At 40.3% G+C, this 24,721-nt stretch overlaps 2 protein-coding genes across 7 annotated transcripts; both read right to left on the bottom strand.

Moving 5' to 3' along the window:
* Positions 1 to 123: 123 nt before the first annotated feature.
* Positions 124 to 9,355, bottom strand: LOC118413098 (serine/arginine-rich splicing factor 3-like). Of its 2 annotated transcripts, none has more exons than XM_035816264.1 (6): positions 9,227 to 9,355; positions 5,962 to 6,193; positions 5,463 to 5,594; positions 2,860 to 2,907; positions 1,886 to 1,999; positions 124 to 1,676 (listed from the first exon to the last, which is right to left on the bottom strand). In XM_035816264.1, the coding sequence occupies exons 2-6, from the start codon at positions 6,171 to 6,173 to the stop codon at positions 1,619 to 1,621; spliced, it is 564 nt and encodes a 187-aa protein (XP_035672157.1). In that variant the 5' UTR covers positions 6,174 to 6,193; positions 9,227 to 9,355; the 3' UTR covers positions 124 to 1,618. The 2 variants fall into 2 exon arrangements, with proteins under 2 accessions (XP_035672157.1, XP_035672156.1); XM_035816263.1 differs by lacking the exon at positions 9,227 to 9,355 and adding an exon at positions 6,423 to 6,447.
* A 1,345-nt stretch (positions 9,356 to 10,700) lies between these two features.
* Positions 10,701 to 23,173, bottom strand: LOC118413099 (serine/arginine-rich splicing factor 3-like). 5 transcript variants are annotated; one of them, XM_035816265.1, is made up of 8 exons: positions 23,086 to 23,173; positions 22,388 to 22,447; positions 19,961 to 20,024; positions 17,178 to 17,400; positions 16,704 to 16,826; positions 13,491 to 13,538; positions 12,582 to 12,665; positions 10,701 to 12,100 (listed from the first exon to the last, which is right to left on the bottom strand). In XM_035816265.1, exons 3-8 carry the CDS (start codon positions 19,968 to 19,970, stop codon positions 12,043 to 12,045), a joined length of 546 nt encoding a protein of 181 aa, XP_035672158.1. In that variant the 5' UTR covers positions 19,971 to 20,024; positions 22,388 to 22,447; positions 23,086 to 23,173; the 3' UTR covers positions 10,701 to 12,042. The 5 variants fall into 5 exon arrangements, with proteins under 5 accessions (XP_035672158.1, XP_035672159.1, XP_035672162.1 ...); XM_035816266.1 differs by having other exon boundaries at positions 19,964 to 20,024; positions 23,086 to 23,172; XM_035816269.1 differs by lacking the exon at positions 13,491 to 13,538 and having other exon boundaries at positions 17,178 to 17,401; positions 19,962 to 20,024.
* Between the last annotated feature and the right edge of the window lie 1,548 nt (positions 23,174 to 24,721).

Below are 24,721 nucleotides of genomic sequence, written 5' to 3'. Positions count from 1 at the left end.
CTTCCACTGCTTTGTTAATGCTACAACTCAGGAGAATAAGACTGTATGTTTGACTTTGTTTTCATACAGGGGAGCAAATATCAGGTCGGATTCTCAGCAGAACAAAAAGACTAAACAGAACCCTTTCGGTGGTAGAAATGTAATAACTTTTATTTTCTCCAAAGATACATAGACAATACAAGCAATGGTAAGGTTCTCCTCTATGGTGGACTGCTACTTACACTTTTAACAACAAACTTTAACGCTCTCCCTGCTGAGTTTTGCCCAAGCCAAGTAAATCTAGTGCGTGAACTAGACCACAACAAACAGGGAGATTGTTAAATGTTTTTATGTCTTAATGCCCCACCATGGCTACAGTTACAATTATTGGTGATACTAGTCCTCATTATACAATCATGGAATAGACAAATCATTATTTCAAAACATTATTAACCAAATTACTGTTCCTGAACCTTGACCCTACCTGAATACACCACTGATTATCAAAATAGTGTCACAATATGCACATGTACACAAGCAAGCATGCACCTTTCACTGACTGTCTTTGCCTCTGTGTAGGTATGTCAGGGACTATGAGTAAAGTATGACTTTCTCATACCAATTAAATGATTTAGTTAGGAAAACTATCTCTCCTCTCGAGAGAAAAAGGCTAAACCCCATCTGTGGCATAAAAGCATTACATGTACTTTGTCTGTCATGACAATAGCAGCATTTGGAGCAGCTGTCAAAGACTGAGTTATAGGGAGGAATGGAATGGCCATTTCATTTCAAGTTCAGCACACATGATGAGTGTGATATTAGAACATTGTACTCCCTTCCCTTACCCAGTTTCACTCTTACTCTTTGCTCTACAAGTCACAGAGCCAACCGAGGAGAATCCTTTATAGTGTAAACTACATGTAAGTCCTTATGAAAGGTGTGATTCCCTGACACACCTACTTCAGAGGCACCCATGTTGGCACAATCATACGCAGGTTCTTGGTCGGAACATGAGCACAAAATCACTGAGCTATAGAAATTATAAAATGGCTACAATTTGGTGAGTAACAGGACAGTTTGATGATTTTACAAATACATCTAATTATATGTTGATTAAATGGTGTATTCTACCAATTCCTAAGAGTAACACAGACAACATATGCAGGGAACAGACATATCTTAAACACAACAGTGCAAAGTACATATCGGGCGATTACAATTTGAATCATGTTGTACTACTCCATCTGCACACAAAAAGTTCATGTTTTCATGCACAAACAAATAGGCAAGCTCCTCTGTCCTCTAGTGGCTATACAAAAACAGACTGCGGTGGTATTGTGATTTACAATATGAACAAAAGAACTCATTGACATATAGCTGGCATATATAGAAATGGATCCCCTACATACAAGTTACAAGGTACAACAAACAGGTCCCATTGAGTTTTCACTTACACAGCTAAAAATAAAGGTAAAACAACAAAAAATCTGTATATGCTACTGCTACGGTGGGAACAGATAAAAGGACTGACTCCAGACTTTTAAACATTTACGGGTGGTTGGTGCCATGCAGGGCCCATGGTGGATGGTGAGAAGGCCGGTGGGTCAAAGGTCACCCTGAAGTTTGGCACCGGTTGGATCTAGTCGTCTCCTGGACTCTTGCCTCGTGGACTCTTGTTGAGGGGTGAGACGGAGCGACTGATGAAAGGAAACAACAAATCTAGTTCAGTTCACAACAAAAACAACTTGTTAGATGGTGCTAGTCTTAGGGACTCATCATAGTGTGCTTTCTCGTTAAGTTCCTGTCAGCAACTATAGCCCGCCTATGTGAAGGCAGCAAAACTATATTTCCAAAGACATATTTCTTTCAACTTGCTGGGAGGTGACACAAAGGAACAACAGCTCACCTGTGATCCCGGGAACGAGACCTGGAGTGCTTCCTGTCGCGGGAACGAGAGCGGGAGCGGCTCCTACGCCTGTCGCGTGGAGACCTGTCCCTGGGCGACCTGTCCCTGGGAGACCTGCGGACACGGAGCAGAGAACGAGACAACGTTGAGTTCCAACCTATCGACAAGTAACAAGACAGAATCTGCAGGGTTCCTCCCAGCTGAAATGCAAGGTTATAAAAACACCAACACACCCAAAACCTCTTCATTAATATCCCACAAGTGATGTTAGATTAGATTGCTTTGACTTTGAGGAATCACTTATACATCACATCCAACTATGTTTCATGCACCAAGGCTCATGACACAGTCTTCATTTGTATTGAAAACTGCTTCCAATCAACGGCTAGACTGCAAAATTTCGAAGGCATTCAGACCTTGACTTGCAGTAGTGTCAGGAAATTTTCAATGACACAGACCAAAAGAGACAATCTGCTTTTTTGACATGGGGGCTATTTGATGTTTCAGGGAGGACTCACCAAATTGAAAGGGAAGGGGCAACAAGAGCCATTTAACACTAAGGAAGTTGTGTTTAAGATGAAAAGGTAAGCATGCTAATGTTCACCAAATCCAGACTGTTTGTATGGGGTAACTCTGGGTGCCAAGCCTTGAGACATGAACGTTAGACTTGGATTAGTGCAGTCAAAAAGTTGGACCCTAAAGCTGCCCTGTCAGGATAGTACTGAAATGGACAGGAACTTCTTCTGTCATAAATGTCAAAATAAATCGAGAACAAATGGCAGTAGGCTTCAGACTTCTGGGTACAATTCTTTTCTAGGTCAATGGTATTCCTAGGAATTTTGTGTGTGTTTTGTCTATACCGGCTCTATGAATTCTCTGATATTATGAGACTTTTGACAGGACAGCTTTAGAATAACACACTGTCTTGTGATTGGTTGTCAAACTGCAAACAAACATGACGGGTTCAGTACTACCTGCTGCGGCTGCGACTGTACGGGCGTCGGCGCTGCGGCGAGAACGACCTGTTTGGAAAAATACTCATCATCAGGACATGTCGCTTCCTGGGTTCGATTCCCAGAGCAGCACAGGCGAGTCATCACCACGGGCTGGCTCTGAGATGATATATCTAACTACACATGTCAAGTGTTACAAAGTATGAAATACAAGTTCAACACAGAATGTGTTTTACAAGGATATGGTGGAACAGTCAAGGGTAGAGTGGAACAGTCATGATCATTTAATGCGAGTTTTGTTTTGTTTCTACGCAAGACAAGGCTATCACATCATAATAATGATGATGGTCGCTACATTACGTTTCACATTTTCTTCTTAGGGAAACTGAATAAAAATAATCATAAGACTTTTATTACCTTTCCCTCATATTTTTCAGTTACTACCCTATCTGATGAGTATCTCATTTCAATACAGTTGCCATCAATTTGAATAATACAAGCAATTATCAATTTAGTAGATTCTTTGACTGTGCAAGTACAGTGCTTTGGATAAAAAAATCTTTTAAAAGGTACACAAAGCCAATGTTCCACTTGGAATTGGAGTGCATGTTTTAAACTGCTCAACAAAGGAAAAAGCATGGAGACAGTTAGAAAGCTGACATTTTGATTTCAGCTACTAGTTACATATGTTCAATCTGGTAGTCTCACAAATTCAGAGCAGAAAATCACTGGACTATTTCCTGGTCTAACTAGTAATGAGCATACTTTGCAGATACCACCATGGAAACATTCAAGAAAGTTTAGAAATTGAGAAAGAAAAAAAGAACGATCTTTAATTCTTGTGCAATCAAAGCAGAAATATGGTAAATGATGTCTTACTATGGCACAAACATACTGTGACATAGAAAACATCTTTGAAAACAAAACACAATCAAGGGTGTTAGTTTTTTAGCCTTCATGCAGCTTTGTGTAAAGAACTTACAGCAAAAGAGTTCTATTCTTGCATCAGACAAATCATGATTTCTTCTTGGTTAGCTGTATGTGAACTCTCCAAAGACTTTTTTTCATCAGATTTGCACGCATGATCAAACACATGTTTGACTGCCACTGACTTGAGATAGTGAAAGCAATTCATCCCAGTGACTCCTGTGCTCCTAATGCTGACATTCTGGGATGGTCAATCTGGGATGATTGCTTTTCTGAAACCATGAAATGCCATTCCGGCTGTCTTCCCAAGTTGCAGTGGCAGAAAATGTGTGTGTCTAACTACAATCTAGTCTAGAGACAAGAACAGATAACCTACACCGGCCCAAGAGGCTGAAAGTAGAAAGGCGGCAGGGTTGTTAAGTCGGGCCAGGCGGTATTGGAGGGTGGTCGAAAGATGTGGAGAAGCCAAAACAGCATCGTCCATGACAAGTTGTCGAGGAACCCCCGGATCATTTTTGGCAGAGGTAGACAGACGGCTCAAATGTGGTGGGGAAGGTGGGTGTTGCAGACAGTAGACGGAGAAGACGGCGCCTTTTTTTGGTCGTTTGGCTCGTAGTGGCTGTTTCTTTTGTTAAAAGACGCTGGAGTAAGGACGTGGGTTGGTCTAGGGGGCTTGCGACGAAAGGCGGTCCTTATCGGAGTTTGGTGGTTGGAGGGGCTGGAGAGTAGAAGAGCTTTGTGACTGTATAGGAGGCTGCGCTGTAGAAGGTGGGACTGACGCTTTCTTTGTGCTGTTTTGTGATTGGCCAGAAGGGCTGCAGCAAGGCATGCTGGGTGGAGGGGCTGAAGGTGTAGTTGAGGTGACAGGTAATGCTGATTGGATGGCGACGGTCATGTGACTTGTCAAGGGCTGAGCTGATTGGCTAATGTAGTCTGATGGGGTGGAGAAGCAAGATGGCCACTCTGTAAGGGGTTTTGTTGGGACAGTTAATATCGAGGATTCTATAGAAAACCTGCCCACAAATCACCAAGCAAACTACTTGTATTACCCAGAGAAAGATATTCTACTAAAGTTACAGATAAACTAAGTTATCACCACAGAGAATTTTACATACATACATAGCATGATTAACAAACTTTTAACACTCTGGTAATACATAAATGGTGCTTGCTTTGGCCCAATAAATCATTTCAGCCAGAAAAAAAAATTCATTTTAGGATGCTTGATTGGAGCCTGTTGTTCTAAGTGTTTGGGGACAATTTTGGTGAGAAGATATATCAAGCATTAGGTAGGTAAAATGACAAAACACAATGTGAGTGCTCAATCTTGAACAAAGGACAATTGAATATAAATATGCCAAAAATGAATTTGCCAGATAAGTGAAACAAAACTAGGCATGCATGAATAATCAAAAACAACCCAATTATTCTCTTCACATTACTGGGAGGATTTTTAACCTACACGAGTCACTTCAGGCAAGCACCACTGTAATAGGTTTGACCTTTACATCCATGTGTCTAGAGAAGACAGGCAGTGTTGCATTTTGCTTTACCTGTCCTTCAAGAAAAACACAAGTGCTCACTTCTACTTTGCAAAATTTCACAGTAGCACATTTTGGAAGAACGCTTTGATATACAAAAAGCAACGCTTGCACATATCAATCAGTCAATGTGACAGAACGTAGCAGAAGACTCACCGCGATCGCCGGCGTTGAGGGTAATCGTAACCGCCGCCGCCACGATAACTGGGCGGGGGTGCTGGCCGGTATCGAGACGAGCGCTTCTTACCGTGAGACATTTCAACTAGGACACGACGGCCACAGATATACCTGGAGAACAACAGAAATAAGTTAGCTTGAGTTTAAGCCTGGCAATTTCAGAGGACATAAGCCTTGAGTCCAGCCTTACATTAGTTACAAGCTGTCTATGTTGCTACTCGTGAGTAGCAGCTGTAGGGAGCGAAATAAAGCTACTATCTTACAAGGCTGGACTGCTGGGCTGGACTGCTAAATCAGGACACTGAGGACAGTGTGTTTTCCAAGTACCTAACAGTTGCATGCCATGTAAGTCCCTTCTCGAACTTGTCAATTCTCCATAACACTTCTCTTCACTATTCGCATTTCTATGCTTGCTTCTTACATACAAGAGTAAAAAAAAATGGATTGAAATAAATAGTGTTTGATGGCGCAATCTTACCGTCCGTCTAGCGCGTCTACAGCATCCCTTGCATCCCGTGGATCTTCAAACTCTACGAATGCGAATCCTGCTGGGTTACGGGCAACCCAGACGTTCCTCAGTGGCCCAAAGGCGCCAAACGCCCGCTCCAACTCGTGCTTGGTACCAGACTGACCCAGATCACCAACGTAGACTTTGCAGTCAATTGGCCCGGCATCTCTGCGATGGGACATCTTGTAGCTGCCTCTTGAACCTACAGTGGGAAGTATACATGTTATAATAGTGTACAGGGAAGAATGAAGGACAATTTGTGTCCACAGCCTACCATATAAGTACAGTATCTGTTAACTGTGTTCAACAAGTCTGCAACTAAAAAAACAACAAAGAACAACCAGTCTGAAACTAAAAAACAGAAGCATGCAGAAAAAACTTCTTGTTGTACAATGCACAATTATTTCTACAGTAATCAAACATATATGTACCTTTCCTCATGACCTTGCATAGACTGTGCAGCTCTAAGGGAGAACTATCAATTCCTTGAGAGTGGAGTGCTATTGAAACAGACGTTTGTGTCCTATGTCCTCAAACTCAAACTAAAGACAAAGGCAACCAATGAATGACTCAAGCCAAGGCGGTGCTGCTTGCTTTGACATATACATTGACCGGTAATGACTCCAATTACTAATAGAAAGGCCAATTGTTCCGTTCGGGTTGTTTGGTAACTGCTCACGGCTCAAGTCCTTCGGTCCTTGATCCCAGGGCAGGTGATGCCACCACCAGAACAAAGGACTCCATACAGAACAATAAGAGACACCTGCCTAGCTACCAACAAATGGCTTTGTATATTTATCTTTGTAGGACTTAACATCATTAGAACATGTTTCATTTCGGCTACCTGTTCCAGATATTCACACAAAAGGCTGACCTACAAACACATAACGTTATAGAATTGTCTAATGTTGTTACCCATTCTGAGTAGCGTACCTTTCAATCTTTGCATAATTTTGGGCCAGATCTACATTGGATTTTACTCAAAGACTGAAGACAGTTTATGTTCACTATGCACCAAATTACTTTTAAACTGATGGACTTACCAACTGCTAACTACTCAAAGTAACACTAGGCTGCTTAAATCTTAAGTTATAGCAGCCGGGCCCGCCCAACATCCGCTGGCGGATTTTGTGTTACACATTCTTACTTAAGTACCACTACCAGCTCGGGAAACATTAAGAAAGTAGTCATGCCTTCAAGTAATCCAGGACTAATGAGTTCAAAAAAATTTCCTGGGTGGAACCAAGTACAGTAGGGGCATCCCCACTTGACAGATTAAAACATGCTTGCAGCAAGATATGCAAAAAATGTGTGACATCTCGCTCTGAGTTATAATTATATAACCAGAAGGGTGACTATACTGGCTACACAGATACAGATCAACCTTGTGATAGCGTACCTTTCTGCCCTTTGGGGGTTGCCAGTGAGTGACACCTGGCTTTTGGCAGCCAGAGACACATGCGGGATTCAATCAATCTACAGAGTGGCCTGGGCTGTCAGTCTGACTTTCTGCCAAGTATAGTCTGCAAGAGTTTTGTTTGAAAGCTGTTACAATTTAGCTAGGTTGCAGGTTCCTTGAGTAAGGGCTATTATCTACTTCCCGTATCAGGGACAAGGATAGTAGTAATGTTGGAAACATCAAGGACAATACAAAAGTTCCCTCATTAATAGCACCTGAGTGATTGGATCTGAAGGGGGACAAATGCACGTGTGTGTGATTTTCTGATAAGATTTGGAGCAAGTACAACATACTCAGTCATTTTTGCAAATTAGGTCAACACAGTACAGTGCTTGAAATACCTTTTACAACCAGGGCTCCTAGGTGGCATTATTTATGCATAATTAACCTGGGCAAAGAGAAGAAAAACTTACCTGGTTCAAGATCGTAGAAGAAAGGGTGCAAATTTATGCATAATGCTGCATATGTTATATATTTTCCCATTTTACATTTTAAGTCTCACGGATTTGTCTGAATCGGAGGTGCTGTCCTGTTTGTCAACTAAGGCAGGACCCACAATAGTTCACAAATGAATCCTCCAGTCCCAGTTTATCTACTTTGTAGCCGTATCTGGTGAGTGCCAATAGACTAACCTACAGGGACTGTAGGCTGTGTTTCTACAGTAAAATATCCAATTACACAAACAAGAAAACTTTGCACATCCAAGATAGGTAGATTTGGTATTTCAATTCAGGGGAACATTTAACCGTTAAATCAAGCAAGTGATAATATGCCAAAATATTGACCTTTGGGTAAATTAAACATAGCAGAGTGAGAGAAACAGACTTGTCAATTTCATCGAAATATTTACCTGCAAAACAATAACCATGCATGAATAGTTGTTCATTTTTCTTTTTGGATAATTTAAGTTGAGTGCGCAAATTATCTGGAATAATTTTGCTTTCACATGTTTTATACCACCAAGCTTCTTCAAAATCCTCATTAGTCATTACTCAATTTCCCTTGGGAAAGTGTACTGTAATTTAAACATATTCATCCACAACAGTTAATATAAAATTCAGTTGGTTCAACGGAATTTGTTACTAACGTTGCTGGCCCACACCCAAGCACCTGAACTGAGCGCCATGGCGCGCTTGCAAAGGTTAGTTTATTTATTCAAGAGGGTTGGGGTGTTCTTCTTCTTCTTCGGGATGCCTTTGTGCTCTGCATTATCTGTTAATTTCTACGTGATAATGTTCCTCCCCCCATTTCATTTCTCTTGTACACTAGCCCATTTCCTAAAAGCTTCTCAAATTATGTGTAAGGCTAATCAGGTAATTTAGCAAAATAATAACAAACCACGGCCACCCCTCCCACCTTTCCTCAAGCGCTCTACTGTAATTTGAGAAATTATCGTTTGAAAGCCTCACAGCTGAAATAGAAGATCATAGCACCAAGATAGCACCGACCACTGTGAAATTATGTGCTCATCAAGCAATTTCTACCACGAAGAACAACCCGTTGTTGTTGTCCTTGCTTTACGTCTATTTCTTCGCTAGACCGCTTCCTAGCACTACGTCTGTCTGGCAGCGGCGGAGCACAGCGGCCTGAGGAAATTCTTTGTAACCGGAGCGTCGGGAGCACGCTCGACGCCGATGCCGATTACTCGCCTCCAATCCTAGATTTGCGACTATCCGATAACACGCAGATCTAAGCACGAATATCTTCACCGGCAATCAGAGCACAGACTATGAGTTTTATGGGGGGAAAACCGCTGAAAACATGTTTATAACTCACCTCGATGGGCGCACACCTCACAGAGCCCGGGAGATGGCCTCCCAAGCCGACAGCAATGCGCAGCCGCACCGCAAGGTGTACGTCATGTGGGGAAGGACCATTCCATGTAAAACTTGAGGGGTGGAAAGGATCATTTTCACACATTTCTTTCTCTCACCCACTTGTAACTTTCTTGGTCGAAACTATCGACCTTTCTTTGTCATAATATAAAATGTCCCATTTTCAGCATCTCCTGGTCAATACAGCGATCATCATCAAGACAGGCATGTTTACGGGTGACAATATCCATTAATACCCTGCCCGACTAGTCTTCTGTGAAATTCCTAAATTTAACATTTGAGTTAATGATAGCTGTTACTTCAGAAGTTTATAATGCATAAGTAAAACTTGGGATAGTCTTTTTTCTTCTCTTTGAAACCCATTTAATTAGAAGTGAAGTCAGGTTATCCCAAGGACAAGGTGTAACATTATACTGAATAGTGCCTCCAGCTGTGTAAGTCTGTACAGAATGAAACAATTCGTAATAATTATTGAGAGCTATATTATTTAGCATATAACGTTATGTAACCAAGGGTAAAACCCAGATTCTTTTCAGATGCCGCGGAAGACTAACACATCAGGGATAACAGAACAGACACAGGGCTTGTCCGTACACTGCCTGGGCACGGGAAACTTCCGTGAGGCAGGCAGAATGCTGAATACTGCTCCCCTGATAATACTTGAGCCTGGACAAGAAAAATAAGATTGCTTCTGATCATTTGTCAGGCTGTAAAATCACACAACAAAGGTCTCTCCTTTACATGTCAACAGTCTTTAATGAGAACTTAAGGTGGAAAAGTTTGCTACCAACGAAGCACATTGACTTCAAGGTTGTGTAACTGCTGCGCACATATTAATTCTGTACATAATGAAACAAGGGTTACATGTACTTAAAAGGGTACGTAATGATAAATGAGTGCTAATTATGTAGCATATATAACATGTTTCCGATAATCTAGCTTCATAACATTTATCACCAGATACCTTCAAGCATCTTTTTCTAAAAATAAACTACAATGAACTGCAGATGTACATAACCTGCAGGGGGTACAACTCGGAATATGTTAAAGATCCAACAATACTGACCAATAAAATATAATACTGAAAAAAAAAATAAAATGTTTCACTTGATACCCCAAGGCTCAAAACCAGGCGCCTTCAAAGTACTACAACATGCACTCCAGAGGCTGCACCTGTCTAGGACTGTCTCCAGAACCCGTCCCTCAATACGAGGGATCGCGATGATGTCATGGTGACACAGTGGTAGGCAAGAAGCAGGTGTTTGGCAAAGGATTGCTTTACATATGAACCAGTAATTTGAGCCGCTAATTTGAATATCAATTTTTGATCCAATCTACTGACGTCCTGGTAGGCAACAACCGTCCAATACCCCGGATATCTATACAACAACAGCGATTGCTCGTATCCCAGGATGGAAACTTGCCTACTTGTTGGGAACTTGGGATGGACAAAAATTTCAAAGTGTGCCCCAAAGTCTTAACTTTAAGACATGAAATTGACAAAAATACATTAAAATGAAAAATGAAAAAAAAAATAACATGGGCACCCAAACAAATGAGTAGAGTGTGAGAAACAAGCTGGAGACAGCCTCTAGTAATCTTTAGTCTTTGTCAAACAAAACATTCAACAATATGCTCATACTTGCCAGAAACATGATAGTTCTGGGTGACATAAAGCTGGAGCTCTAATTACTAAGAGTGTTAACTGACATCCCTGGTACCAGCTGACAATATACCACTGAGGCATAGATCACTGTTTACTGCTGAGATCATTCAGTGCCTCCTGTAACAAAATGAAATGAAGCTTGGTCTTCCTCTATATTACAATATACATTGTAAAAGCTAATTGGCTTTTGTAAAGAAATAAGGAGAATGCATGTATTAAAGACTATCAAAAACATTGTTTCCCTCCAGTATGACATACAACGATTTCACAGACAACGTAAACAGTGTGTTACAACATACATAATTTTTACAGTGCTTTGCATGTATAATAGATCTGCCTTCAGAAGACAAGACCAACAGGAAGGTCCACAAGCCTTTTCTATATCAACCTTTACTACACATTGGATTTTGCTTATAAGGTAGAGAACACTTATGGAATTTGGTTACAACATGTGATAGTTAACATGTTTTATTTTCTACTTAACTGATAAGACCTTGGACTTTTTGGCCTGCAAAATTGCAGATTTCTACTTTTATCTTATAATCAACTTTTGTTTCTAAATGACAGGTGGGAATTTTGTTTCCCTAAAACTTTCAAAAAAAGTTAAAACAAGAAAATAGAGGAGTTTCACACGGTATAGATATATATAAACCTTCCTTTGAAACTTAAGCAAATATACTAGCAGACAGGTTAGCTTTTGCTCTGTTGTAAATGAAAATATCTTTAGAAGTCAGAATCCAACAGTGACTACTGCATTCTAGTTACGATACACAATACAGTACTTATAATAGCGTAACATGATAGGACCTTTTTTTCTAAGAGCCTAAGGATACGATTAATACAATACAAAAGCATGTGTCAACTGAGGGGTAACTTGCTAAATATCAATTCATAACATAAAACAAACTACAAAATTTCCTTCCCAGCAAATTGAGCAATACTACATGTAGAGGCAGAACAAGTAACAATTACTAGATTATGACTTGAACAACGTGTCCTCTACAGGTTGGTTAAGCATCAAACAGGCCTTTAGTAGGTCTGTTGGAAGGCTGGTGGGTCAGAGTTCCCCCTTGAGGCTCACACAGGCAGAGCTAGTCGTCTAGCGGACTCTTGCCTCGGGGACTGAGATTGATAGGGGAGGCTGACCGACTGAAAAACAACAACAAAAACAATTAAGCCTGATTGAATGAACAGCACTCTAGAGAATTCATACTTCAAGAAGATTTTTATTATCTTTATGTGGAGTTTTCGCTGTGTAATCCTTTTCAACACTGAACACTGTTATCTACTGGTAACATTTTGGACAAATTGTAGTAAATCATAAACAGTAACACTACAATATCAAATAATATCCCTGAATATTTGAGAAAAAAAAGTATTTTCTTTGCCAAATTTCCTGTCTGATACCACATCCTTGCGAAAAAGCAATGACATGCTTTATTTTGAAACAAATGAATGTGCCAGAAATAACCACATTTTGTGCCACAAGCATGTCAGAAATAACCACGTTTTGTGCCATGAGCATGTCATAAATGACCACATTTTGTGCCTTGAGCATGTCAGAAATGACCACGTTTTGTGCCACGAGCTCCGCTGAAGCAATCAGACAAGAGAGCAGACAATCAATCACCTGCGGGAATGAGAGTGAGACCTCGAGTGTTTCCTGTCCCTGGAACGGGAGCGAGATCGGCTCCGTCGTCTGTCACGCGGCGACCTGGACGTGGCAAAAAAAAAAAAAAAACATGGCCGGTAAACCGTCGTGTTACCACAGGCTGCAAGAGAGGCAGAAGTCTGTATGGCAGCATCCAGCTGAAATTCAAGTTGTTAATTAACATTTAAGTAATACATTGTATGTGCAAACTGCTTTCCTTCAACCCCAGAACAAGTGTTAGTAAAGCTTGTTACATGTAAATGCATAAACTATTGTTATAAGGATGATGTCAAAGAGAGGTTGTTTTATATAAAACTTTAAGTTCAAATCAACATGAAAAACGAAAAGCAGCACACAGCGGAGAAAGGAGCTGGTCATGAAAGTGGGAAATTATTACAGAAAATGATTGAGAAATTAAGACAGGATCTGTCAAACCAAATTTGAGGAACAATCTTCTGTACTGATTTGAATTAGATATAAGATTAGGAAAATGATAATTTCAAACACCCAGACTGCTGTCACCCAATCTGCCAAGTCAGGAGTCTGATATGTGGTAAGTTTCTGCACTAGTCATTTAGTCGTGGAGTTTTCATATAAAAGTGAGGTTGGTTGGTTTGCTATTACCATTTGATATTTATGTTCCATACTCTGTGGAAAGCCAAAATCATAGACCTTTCAGATCTGTACTGAAGACAGATGTGAATGCACATACACGAGTCCACCATTTGTGCATTTACACTAATCAGTTTCCTTGTTTTTACATAGAAGAACTGGAAAGTGTGTTCTCTGAATGTTAAGTCTCCCGCATGACATGGCAACTTTACTCAGCTTTGCTGTGCTGTGATTGGCTGTCAAACTGCAAACACAACTGGGCATGCTCAGTACTACCTGCTGCGGCTGCGACTGTAGGGCCCTCGCCGGTATGGAGACAACGACCTGTTTGGAAGGACATTCTCAGTTAGGGACAGAAGTCTTAAGCCGTAAGTCCTGGGTTCTAAGCCCAAAGTAGGAGCAGCACAGCCTCACCAGTCTGTGTGTTGTAACTGCCTGATGGACATGAAGATTTTATGTTTCTCTCCAGCCACTTTCTCAATCAGTAAAAACACATCAATCAGTAGTGTATGAAATACATTTTGAAAGTAAAGAGTTGCACACTGCACGTCTAAGGACAGATGTTTGCCTGTCCAGGTCAGATAAAATTGCCAAATTTCCAATCTATGACCAAATTTATCAATGTGAAAGAATCATGATCTTAAAACCCTTACCTGTCAAATAATCATTGCTTATTTTGATTTTCATCTGAAAGTTTGGCTCAGTGGACTGAGAAAAGATTCAGCCTAATACTGGCCACTGTGAAGTACAATATGTATTTCACACACTGTAAAGATACAAGATACATGTAGAGAGCATATATTTCACGAAGAAGTCCAACACCAGACTTAAATTGTGTCTGAAGTAGTGTTACTTCCATTATACAGAGCAAGATGTGGGTAACACTAACTGTAAATTGAATTTATTTATCTAAGGCTTTAGATTTCGACAATTTTGGAGTGTCAATCAAGTGCATGTAATGAAGACTGTATTTAGCAAATTGAAAAAAATCATCACGTCAGATTTTGCAATTCTACAATGACTGGTCCTTGTTAGGTGCATATCTGAATCATACTTTGCTCTCTCCGCTATGTAAGGTGTGGTTTATACATAAAGTAGCATGACATTTTAGAACTGAGACAAGCCTTGGTAATGCATTTGCTCCATATCTCAGTAACTTAAATTTTTCAAGACAGTTCTCCTATATCATAATCCCACAGGATACATGAGACAGGTTGCTGATAGATGAATTTGTATGGAAAGTTGTCGAGCTTGTCCTGAGCACGGCGTTCCTGATAGAAATGAGCTACAGGTAATAACGTAGTTGAATTACCCTCCTATCATAAGTGAGACTGGCTGTTGAAGGTGTTGGTATGGTAAATGCTGAATCTTTGACCCTGTTCATACCAGGATTCACAAATTGGGATCCACCCAGGCATGGGGATCGAACCTGATTCACAAATCCTGGTTTGAGTGGTGGGATTGATTTGCCCTTGGAACCAGGATATGTAAATCAGATCAATTCCTGTACTTGGGCGAATCCCAATTTACAAATCATATGCACAGGGTCCGACTGTGCAACAATGTGAGAAACTATCAGATTACCACACTATTCTAATCTAGGAACTTCCTACCATAGGTGTTGCTAAATTAAGTTGATGTGACTATTTCGTACATGTCACATAGATGTCAAAGATAGGACAAACAACACAATGTTTCACATGTTCATGTATGTTGTGCATTGTATGAAAATAGAAAAAAAAAAAACTGCACAGCCTACAAGTCCACCTGAAACTAATACACAGCACAGTCCAAAAATACAAAAGACAATGTTAATTTTTCAGCCTTCATGCTGTCAAGTGTCAGCAGAACACTGGATGGCATTGCTGTTAGATCAAAATCACTGAGTTATATTGATTAGCAGTAAACATTTTCAAGAGATTGTGTTAACATTGTTATCAATCAAAGAATCCTTCATATTTTCACACACAACCCAACACAGCTGCCACAAACTTGAGACTGAGAGGAAAATGTCCGAAAAGAAAATCAATTTTTGAGTCTGAAATACATTGTAAGTTCAATTGGTGCATGGTAAGTTTTGCCATCCTGGAGCTCAAGTTACAGTGGCAGAAACTGTGTGTGTCTAACTACAGACTAGTCTAGAGACAAGAACAGATAACCTACACCGGCCCAAGAGGCTGAAAGTAGAAAGGCGGCAGGGTTGTTAAGTTGGGCCAGGCGGTATTGGAGGGTGGTCGAAAGATGAGGCAAGGTCATAACAGCATCGTCCATGACAAGTTGCCGTGGAAACCCGACTCGTTTTTAAGCAGTAGACAGACGGCTCAAATGTGGTGGGGAAGGTGGGTGTTGCAGACAGTAGGTGGAGAAGCTGGCATTTTTTTGTAGTTTGGCTTGTAGTACGTAGTTGTTTCTGTTTTTTTCTAAAGACGCTGAAGTAAAGGTGAGTAGTTTTCGTCAAGGGGGTTGTGATCGATGAGGGATGGTCCTCATTGGAGATTGGTTGGTTGTAGGGACGGAAGAGCACAATTGTTGAGTTTTTGAGACTGTATTGGAAGGCCGCGCTGTAGAAGGTTTGATGCTTTCTTTGTGCCTGAGGCCGGGCGCTGTTTTGTGATTGGCCAGAAGGGCTGCAGCAAGGCATGCTGGGTGGAGGGGCTGAAGGTGTAGTTGAGGTGACAGGTAATGCTGATTGGATGGCGACGGTCACGTGACTTGCCAAAGGCTGAGCTGATTGGCTAATGTAGTCTGATGGGGTGGAGAAGCGAGATGGCCACTCTGTAAGGGGTTTTGTTGGGACAGTTAATATCGAGGATACTAGACTATAGAAAACCAAATTAAAAATTACTGAGCATATGGATTGGAAAAAGACATGAAAAAATTACCTCAAGACATCACAGGTACACTGAATCAGAGCATCTCACATGCTTGCACCTCTATTCTACTGCACTGCACTCCAGATACTTAAAACATTACACCCTCGTTTGACACTCGGACTACATTACCATTGACATGTATAGAAGAAACATCTTCGTCAGAAATTCCCTACCATTTTCAAAATTATCTTGAGAAAAAATATACACACAAAACAAAGGAACAAATTAATTTGGGGCTTCTGTTTCTGAATCACGATGATCAGGCTAAGTCTTAGAGGCTCAAACATTAAGGTACAAACTGAAATTTTTTTTTCCACATCTTTGGATATCTAGGTGCTACACTTGTAACCTGTCTGCCACTGAAACACTTAACACATTTATCATCTCACCCACAACTAACATTCAGACCTCCACAGTCAAATATTCCATTTCTTCTTATATGAAAGTAAAGGACCTATACATGCATTACATTCTCTCATGTTATCTGGCAAAAGACAAGAACAAAATTGAAACCACTATGTCCTTCGAAACAAATCAACCTTAACCTGTCCATAAGCAATAGCAACTGATATTTACATGCTTTGACTAAACACAATAAAAAACAGCATGAAGTCACCTTGAGCGTCGGCGCTGTGGACGGTCGTAACCGCGGTAATTGTTCGGAGGGGGAGGACGGTATCGAGAGGAACGCTTCATTCCGTGAGACAGCTCTACTCGCACACGGCGGCCGCAGAGATAACTGGAAATTAGAATCAGGGTACGTCGATGAAGCTCAGAGATCCAGGTTATGAGATACTCAATACAAAAGTCACTCAAGCAACTGGAGTCTTCAAAACACATATCAAGCTGCTTGAGTTACTTTTGTATTATGTAGAATTAGCGGAGCTCCAGATAATTCTCACATTATGATCTAAACATATTTTGCACACGCAAATTTGAAGAACCAAGACTTCAAGATCTTCAAATACAATCTATTTTTGAAGGGAATGGACAATATTTCATAATCTATCATTTCAGTATTCATCTAATGTTCATCTAAGTCAGTGGAGAAAAGAAAGCTGTAATATCTGTGGGATGATGTTATACTTACCGCCCGTCCAATGCGTCCACAGCATCCCTCGCATCACGTGGATCATCAAACTCCACGAATGCAAAGCCCGGAGGGTTACGAGCGACCCAGACATTTCTAAGGGGTCCGAAGGCGCTGAACGCACGCTCCAGCTCGTGCTTGGTGCCAGACTGACCCAAGTCACCCACGTACACTTTGCAGTCGATGGGACCGGTGTCTCTCCAGTGGGACATGTCGCGACCTCCTGAGGAACAACGAGAAAGTAGAGCTGAATTTTCATTGTTATAGTAAAAGTGAAAGTGATATCGATCCAGTTTAGCTGACTGAAGAGTTTATAAGTCTTTCACTATTCGTGACGTATCGGGGAACTTCCCCTAGCTTTTTTCAAGAAGCACAATGAACAGTGGACATGTCATAAGGACTGAAACCTTTGCTGATAGCCTGCATATCGGGTGAGTGACACGGCCAAAATCAAACTCAAACTCTTCCAGATTCAGAGGCTGGGGCGCTAACTGGACTACATACACATGACTACCAATTACTAGTATTCTAGCCACTGCTTGACACTGCGGGGCAGGATCTGCCTTTTTCTATCGTTACAAGGAGAAAAAAAAGTGACTGTCCTGTGGCTGGCTATCAGAAACCAATTTGAAGAAAAATTCTTGCTTTGCCCCTTTATGATGAGAAGATGAGTTATGATGCTTCAGTTTCTGCGTTAGATTTTGATCAGCTAAAGCTAACAACGCTGGCATCCTGTCTAAGAAAGCATATGTGCAAATATTCAGGTGACTTTTTTCTTTGATAATACCTGTTACATGTACATTTCAAGGCCAGTCGACAATTTAACATCTGGCAGCAGGTACATCACAGTCGAGTACCCACAAATTGGCAGGCAATTACTAAATGATGCCCATTGTCAACATCCAAGAAATTTCCTAAAGAATGGCTTTCAACATTTTTGAAAGAGAATGAATAATTGATAAAGTTATGGTTATCTTAGGACTTCATTTGGATGAAACACCTTTTGAATAATTCATGGCTGTAAGGCTTTCATATACAAATACATGTACAGCACTAAGTCGACTTGCCTGAACAGCATACATGTAATATTTGTGGGTATAAGCAACGACATATATATATATATTACACAGTACCTCAGCTTCTTTGTAGAAAGACAAGGCTGGAGAATTGACTACCACGCTCTGTGTGGACTCGGGACCAAACATCTGAGCATATGTCGACAGAAATGGATGTACGGACAGTAAAATACCCCTTTTAATGACTATCTTTTGTTGATTAGTGGTGTGTTGGTTTAAAAGAAGAAACCAAATTGATATGGTAACAATAGTCCTTCTGACAGCTGCCCTACTCAAACAGAATTCGAAGTGATAACATTTATGTGCCATCTGTGCTTGCAGTACTGTATCACAGATATTATTGTAGTACGGTTATACCTGGGCTGAATTTCAGTACAAAGGGCCTAGTAAAACAAGAAAAGCAACAGAAGTATATTGTTGACTTGTAGTCACATTGTTCTATAAATCTAGGTTTTCCAGTTTTCTATAAATTTAGGTTTTCCAGTTTTCTTGCTGCAAATGATTTTGTTACTAAAACTAATTGAGCATCTTGACTCATTTGTGGTAGTGATGCCATCACAGAGAGAAAAAAAATTAAAGATATTTATGTAGTGTTTTAATAAAACAGCATCAGCATAACACACTGGCTTTACAGGTAAGTGGCAATGACCTCATAAAGTTTGTGCACCTCCGCCCAGCATATGTAACCCAATGATCCAGCCCACAGGACACAAATACCTGCATCTTCGGGTAAAAGTCAACTGGAGTGTAAATCTACCGGGAGTGCATATATTAGGCAACATAATTGTCACCCTGTCTGAACACTCCCATTGTGACAACCTGCTGAAATTACACACTGCCAAACTATGATTACACATAATCGCCTCCACTTACGTGATAAAAATCTTTGTAGTCGGCCCTGCCCAGGGCGTTTCAAATGTTTCGGAGGTGGGTACAACAGAGGAATACAGGTGTGCTTCCTTACATATACCACGTTTCCTTCAACCGCCAACAGATCCACCTTCATTCACAGACAATCTAACTCACAATGTGGGGATTTGCCAAAACACTCTCCTTCAATGGCCAAAAGCAACATGTTTAATATCTGTCTGCTTGTCTGCGGTAGATAAAAAAACTGGTTTGGATTCTAGACAGTTGACATTCAAGTCTTGGGTTCAAGCTCTGTACATGCCTCATTGATCACTCTACAACCTCTCGATACAGTCAAACTTCTGCAAAAAGGCCACCTCAGGCTAATGTGACAATTTTTTGGAGGTTCCTTAGATAATTGAAAACATCATCTCGGGGAATGCTGCTTAAATTTGGATGCAGAAAAACTTCACTCCTGACAACTCTCCCAAAATGATGATAGTAATGCTAATAGACTGAAGTCTCCATGTATATAACTTAATGTATACAGGCTTTATGTATATATACACTAGAGTATATAAATCATAATGTCTGCACACTAAGGCCACAGGAAAAAAGTTGACATTTTGGCAGGTTAAGGTCTTGCTTGTTTTGGACATTTTATCAGCCTTTCTATTCTGTCAGTTTTTTCTTGGTGCATGTAGGCCACTAAGAGAAACTTGCAAAATAGAAAGGCTGACAAAATGCCTAAAAAGACCAAGTCCAAAATAAGCTGGAGCCAAACCTCTGCTAGGAGAGTAGAGTCATTTCAGTTCTCTATCCCCCTCGTAATTGCATGGGTTTCTTAATTGGCATAGTCACCTGACATGTTGGTGTAGATCTAGATGTTCGTGGGATGGGGGATGAAATCAACTTAGAACGTCTGAAATAACAAAGCGTTGCAAAATGTAAAATTCTGGTTACAGAGATCACAAACACGGGAGAACCACAATGGATGGAAGAACAATGGTCAGGACTGTATTTACTAGTCATACGACATGCTCAAACATTTGGGCTGAAAGCTATCCTTATGAAGCTATTTCTTACATGCATAATATTACATTACAACCGGTGCAATGGCCTAGAGGGTAGAGTGTTCGCCTTCCATTCTGTAGGTCATGAGTTCGATCCCTTGCCGAGTCATACTAAAGACTTTAAAAATGGTACATGCTGCTTTCTCTGCTTAGCACTCAGCATTCGGGAAAGAGTATGGAAGTTGAACACACACCACTACCAGTGGACTAGCCCCTTGCTGTAGAGATTGCGTTGTGTGGCCCATGGCTAAGGAAACAGAGATGGGCGCCGCCCTATGTTGTTTTTTTTAACCTATATTACATTATGATTATGTCATTCACTGATTCACTGAATTCTGCATACATTGAACATAGAGGCAGGTTTGTCAGGGAAAAATAAATGCATACCAAATGCCTCAACAGAGTTTTAAAAAAGTGTTTTCATCGGCTCCATTCAATTAGAACAACGAGGTTTAACCTTGTTTAAAAGGTCTGACAATAACTGGCATCCAGCCCATTCCCACGGGAACAGGCTACGCCAGGAACACTAGGTTAAAGTTAATGATATAGCAACGGTGACCTGTTTCACCGTCACGTATGAAATATAATCAATACCAGGTGGTTCTTTTATTATGAACCTTGTTATAATTATTGTTGAAAACAAATGATTCAACAATCAACTTTTTTTGGAAAGATCCAGAATGTCCTACAAAACCTGAACATTGGAATAGAATTATTTGCAAAAGGCAGAATTAAGTGACCCTGTAAAATTTAATTAATTATTTATTGATCTTAAAGCCTAGTCTTAAAATCATCATAACAAATCAAAACTGAACCTCAAAATCATAACTTAACCTTACATAAGTTACATTTATACAGACACAACAAATCGTCTACTACTAGTAATGTACTAGTAATTTTGCTCACAGCGGGTGTATAGACCCACTCCGGAAGAAAACTGTCCTCGGAAATTACTATCTTCTGGAACAATGGGGTCAGTGAGAAAACTAATTGCATGTTTGACGCCATTATTGTTTGTCCTACTTAAAAACAGTCTAATTGTTTGGCACCTACTTAATCACAAGATGGCCTCTAAAGTGACACATTATAGTTTACAGCTATTTCTAAGAAGGACTGGGTTCTGGAGGGTACTGTAAATGCAGAAATTTTCACGGTGGTTTTTATGTTCGCAGTTTTCGCGTTGCAAATTTACTGCAATCTTAAAACCACCGCAAACATTTTTCTATGGCAGTATACAAGAGACTACAGTGCATGGTGGTACCTTATTTATCAAGTAAGTGAAGTAAGTTTTTCCAACCCTGTTGTTGTTTTACTAGTCTGGTCTCCATCCCTGCTAGAGTTCTTGTAGTCCACTCTGTAAATACTGTAGGTCCAGCCAATACTTTCATAGGGGATTGCAAGAAACCTGGCAGCTCTGATAGGGATGGATACCAGGCCACTGTTTCACACCAATATTACAGACATATAACAGCAGTTAGTCATCTTCTGACGTTAAACAGCTCTTCACATCTGGCCAAACAGTTCAATACTCAGATAAACCCCGCATTGTTCCACACTATCTGATGATTCAAGCAGTAATGTTCTTCTTACGATTAGATATTATTGCATAGCGTTTTTGTGAGAGAGATGAGACAATAGAATAGGAGATTGACATGACGGCTTTTCAAAACAATGTTTGATGCGTGCAAGATTTGGGCCAAACTTTAAAAAATCATGTTTAAATGTCAATCAATTGCTGGCATCATGTATTGCTGCTGTACTAGTACAAGCAGTAGATAGTTCTGTCGAGATGTTTACGTTAGTGCAAAATTATGGGTATTCTGGTAGAACATTCTTATTTCTTATCATTGACAGAACAGCAGCTGCATTTAAGTGCCTATAGTATAGTGGCCATCAAGCATGCAAAATCGGACAGTGAACACAACTACAACACCCAGAATGCCATTACTAGTAAATAAAAGGAAGAGTGTACATTCTCCAAGCAGGTCAGCTCTCCTGATCACAATTAACCACCAGGAATTTGGCAGCATACTATTGTGATTGTTGTAAAAATACTATATTATAGGCATTTGTTTGGAAAAGAATCTTTCTGGGAAAGAAAGCATAACATATTATAATAGTCAGGCAATTTGATATCAAGAATATCGAATGTAACGAAAAGGATCTGTAAATGTAAGTGACAAACAAGAGATTTAACTTTGTAAATACAAACCTTTCTAGTTCCGTTGTCTGGGATAATAGCTGTAGGATCAGATGACTGCACAATGTTTTTCTGTAAACAAAAGTTAAAACATTTAACTTCCTTCTATACTGAGAACTAGAAGGAAATTATGATATTTTTGTTTATCTGTGAAACAATTGATTCTACGCCATAGGATGTGATATCTGTCACGTAATGGGTATGTACATGATCGTAGAATTATCGTTGAGCTTATCCCATGTGTGATGACCTACATAATATAGTTGAACGGTTCCTTTCACTTTCTAGAAGACAGGCATGTTTGTATGTATGGATGAGTGCCCCCCTCCCCCATGCCCTGCAACGCCCATCGCCTAGATTGTTCCCGTGCAAAGCCTGTCAGCTCTGCATACTTTTTGTCACTTAATGGTTACATTGAGGCTTCATTTATTTCAACACATGACTAGAAAAGTATACAAGTGAGCAGATCACTGAAGGAGCGTCTGCAAGTCGGTAAAAGTAGGGGGCCTCTGTGCAGTACCGCACCAAACCTGAGAGAGGGCACCGCGACTCGCGCGTCTATTTTCCATCAGACAAGCGGTGGATCTTTCGTGAACAAGTCCACAACGATAGCCTTAGATGAAGCACAGAACTGCCATACAGAGTTTTTCATTCAGCAAAAAGAAGAACACGCTGGAATGACAGAGCACGGAAGCTTGTTTACAACTCACCTCTTGACCAACCCCCACACTCAAGATGGCCGCCGTCCGTCCGTTCGACAAGCACTCGGGGCTACTCGGAAAGCCGACGAGGCTCGAAGTATTTCCGCCGTCGGAGTGACAGTCGCGCCCCCTGGGGAGCGTTGAACTTCATTCCGCATCAAGTTTTTGACAAGCCGAAAAATAATACGTACTGTACTTTTGTGCACTGTAAGGACGTGTATGCACAATTGACAATTTGGGCTTTAATATGATGTATCTGTTTGAGCGTAAAAAGACACGTATTAGATCTAAGTTACTAGTAGTAAAGTGGGCTATTTTCTGTATTTTGAATCATATTGATATTCGGTACTTAACAGTTTTTACTAAAAAAAACTGTAGTTGTAAAAACTGTAGTTTTCTGATAGATACCCAGTTTTGAGACTGCCAAGACCTGACTACAGACCAGCTAGCTGTAAATTCAGAACAAGAACTTAATTTTATTTATATAATAAATTAATATAATTTTATAATAACTGGTAGGTCTTATTTTCAGCGATAGTGCTGCTGAATATTTTGGCAAGCAGTCCACTGGTCTAAATGGATCATGGTATGTTTTGATATTTTGGAATGACAAAGCTCAAAATTCACCTTGGGATTCTACAATACTTTTATTAGTACTGCACTCTGTAGCAGAACTTTTGCCTTGATTTTGGGGATGCAGATAGCTTTTGATTTCATCTGCAAGTGTTTCATTTAACATGTCAGCCAAGTGTTTCATTCCACTACATATTTTATCATACATCATTCCTCTTCATCTCCACATACCTCCTCGAATCATCCCTCGCCTTTTGCACAATAAATACAGCACAAAGATTACGTGGTGATCTTTATTAAAAGCACATCAAACATTCAAAACAGCCTTGGTAGCAATAAATGCAAAGATCTTCTCTGAATTGCAAAGGAAAATCACAGGACAAGCTGTTCATACAAGTGGTGAGCTAAATACTGAAATTGCTGTTTATTGAACACCTATACAGAAATGACAAAGCCATACAACAGTTATAATACCATATACAGGAAATGTCAAAACATCATACTTCATGTGACTCGAGTCATACCCATTACATGTCACAATATAACCACAGGTCTAACATTACTCATATAAGTCATATTCACCAAAAAACTTCAAAATGTTGTTGCAAGATGATGGGCTTGCCCCTCTCCACTACTGCCTGCCCGTACATAAGTAACCACCAACTACTTGAGAAGCTCTAGCTGAAATATTGCAGACAAGCTTGGTCAAAAGAAGTACTGTTCCCGACAGACTACAGCAAAACTACCAGTAATGGAATGTACTATACTAGACACAATTTGTGAATGCTTGTAAACGCTGGCTTCCTCTATAGCATTACATGATTGACCATAAACTGGGTGTTCACCACTTTGCTGCACATACAACATAATACCTACAGAAATGCATGCCAATATTAGTTGGTGAATGAGACACATCTCCTCGAACGGCAACGATATTGTAATGCCATCAACTCCATATACAAGTACAGGTATATAAAAAAAAAAGGACTTCCAAGCTTTATTTCACCATATTCCCTCCATCAATATGAGATAGTTTGTACAGCAAGATCACAACTTGTATATTTTCCTCTCA

The sequence above is a fragment of the Branchiostoma floridae genome, chromosome 4 (assembly GCF_000003815.2).
Source record: "Branchiostoma floridae strain S238N-H82 chromosome 4, Bfl_VNyyK, whole genome shotgun sequence".
NCBI lineage: Eukaryota > Metazoa > Chordata > Leptocardii > Amphioxiformes > Branchiostomatidae > Branchiostoma > Branchiostoma floridae.
The sequence above is the reverse complement of the archived record's forward strand: the minus strand, read 5'-3'. Positions and strand labels throughout refer to the sequence as shown.